Genomic DNA, 2010 nt, shown 5'->3' with positions numbered 1-2010 from the left:
GTCCTCATGTTTCTTTCCTTATATTCTGTTTATATTACAAATATAGTGAGAGTCATTGAATGCATGTTCTCCTTTCCCTAAGTTGAAAAAAAAAAGAAAAAAAAATAAATCCAGCCCCTACTTGAAATGGATCACAGTTTAGTTGGGGGGCAAAAATGTCAGAAGATATTATGCACTACAGAAATCAAGGTTATGACATCTAGAGTAGGCACAATGGATTTAGCTCAAGAAGAATCTATGGACTAGTGTTCTCACACAGACATCAACTGAATTTCGACTTGTGATATGTGATTTTCTCTATGTTACAGTAACATAGGGGGTGTGATAATGAATAGACTACAGAGCAATCTGGACAGGAGGGATTGATGGGCCAAGGTCAATGGTGTGAGGTTCCATAAGGCGAAATGCCAAGTCCTGCACTTGGGCCACAAGAACCCCATGCAGCACTACAGGCTTGGGGCAGAGTGGCTGGGAAGCTGCCCAGTGGAAAAGAACCCGGGGGTGCTGGTTAACAATAATCAGTGTTATGATTTAATTGACATGGTGGTGTTTGCTCCAAGGTGCCATGATCTTGGATGTCTTTTTCAAGTTTAATGATTCTATGAGTCTAAGTAAAACCATTCAGCAGAGAAAAGGTAGCTGCTCCAAGATAGGAAGACATCACTCTGGTAAAACATTATGATGATTTGGAGGGAGGCAAGACTTTTCAGAAAGTAATTTTAATGGATTCAGTGCACTCAAGGAAAATCTGTCAAACTAAAGGATATTTTTAGTTGATTAATACATGATTTGTGATCTGTGATCTGTGATTTATGTCCCTAATTTCTGTTTTGACATATTGTTTTTTTCACTTGACATTTCTCCTCTAGGTTTTCAAGCAAGTGTTCATGATATGATCCAGCTGGCTCACAGGGATCAACAACCTACTTGTGAATAATGGTTAAAAACGAATCCCACCTGGACGCTTTGACGCTGTCAATGCTCCAGAATAAAACAGTCTCCATCACCCTCCCAATTGTGTATACAGTGGTGGCTCTGGTCAGCATCCCTGGAAACTTGTTCTCCCTTTGGGTGCTCTGTTGGCACATCAAACCCAAAACACCTTCTGTTATCTTCATGATCAACTTAAGCATCACAGACCTTATGCTGGCCAGCTGTTTCCCCTTCCAGATTTCTTATCACCTCCAAAGCAATCACTGGAGATTTGGCAAGACTCTTTGCAGCCTTGTGACAGTGATGTTCTATTCCAACATGTATTCTTCCATACTGACCATGACCTTTATCAGCATGGAGCGGTACATGGGTGTGGTACACCCCTTGAAGTTGAGCAAGTGGAGAAGAAAAAGATATGCCTTGGCTGCTTGCCTAGCTATGTGGTTTTCCTTGCTACTAGCTTTCTACCCACTAGAAACTACAGACCTGACCTATGAAGTGAAAGAATTAGGGATTATAACCTGTTTTGATGTCCTGAAATGGGATATGCTGCCCACCTTTGGAGCTTGGGTAGCCTTTCTCCTCACTTTATTTGTTGTGCTGTTCCTTATCCCTTTTGTTGTAACAGTTGGATGCTACATTGGTATCATTAGGAAGCTAATTCAGACATCAAGCAGATATGGTAATAAGCAAAAGACTAGATCCATATACCTGGCGACAATTGTCCTTCTGTCCTTCATCACTTGCTTCGCCCCCAATAACTTTATCCTATTTGCACATATGATCAGCCGCCTATTTTACAGCAGCAGTTTGTACCCTGCCTACAAGCTCACCTTGTGCCTCAGTTGCTTCAACAACTGCATAGATCCCTTCATTTATTATTTTGCATCAAAGGAATTTTACCAGAAATTCATGCAATTGTTTCGCCCTAAGGTACTGCTCAGTGACAGCTTGGAAAACAGGAGGGAAAGTTTATTCTCTGGCAGGACCATGTCAGCCAGATCGATGTCAAGTGGACCTATGGATGGGTTAGAGGGAGTAAAGGTCAATTTGCAAAGGCAGGAAAGTGTTTTTTAG

General features: G+C 41.5%; 1 protein-coding gene across 1 annotated transcript; it reads left to right on the top strand.

Moving 5' to 3' along the window:
- The first annotated feature begins 936 nt into the window (after window positions 1–936).
- Window positions 937–2010, top strand: P2RY8 (P2Y receptor family member 8). Its single transcript, XM_053970984.1, has one exon. The coding sequence runs from the start codon at window positions 937–939 to the stop codon at window positions 2008–2010; it is 1074 nt and encodes a 357-aa protein (XP_053826959.1).

Source organism: Vidua macroura, chromosome 2, assembly GCF_024509145.1.
Source record: "Vidua macroura isolate BioBank_ID:100142 chromosome 2, ASM2450914v1, whole genome shotgun sequence".
Taxonomy (NCBI): domain Eukaryota; kingdom Metazoa; phylum Chordata; class Aves; order Passeriformes; family Viduidae; genus Vidua; species Vidua macroura.
The sequence above is the reverse complement of the archived record's forward strand: the minus strand, read 5'-3'. Positions and strand labels throughout refer to the sequence as shown.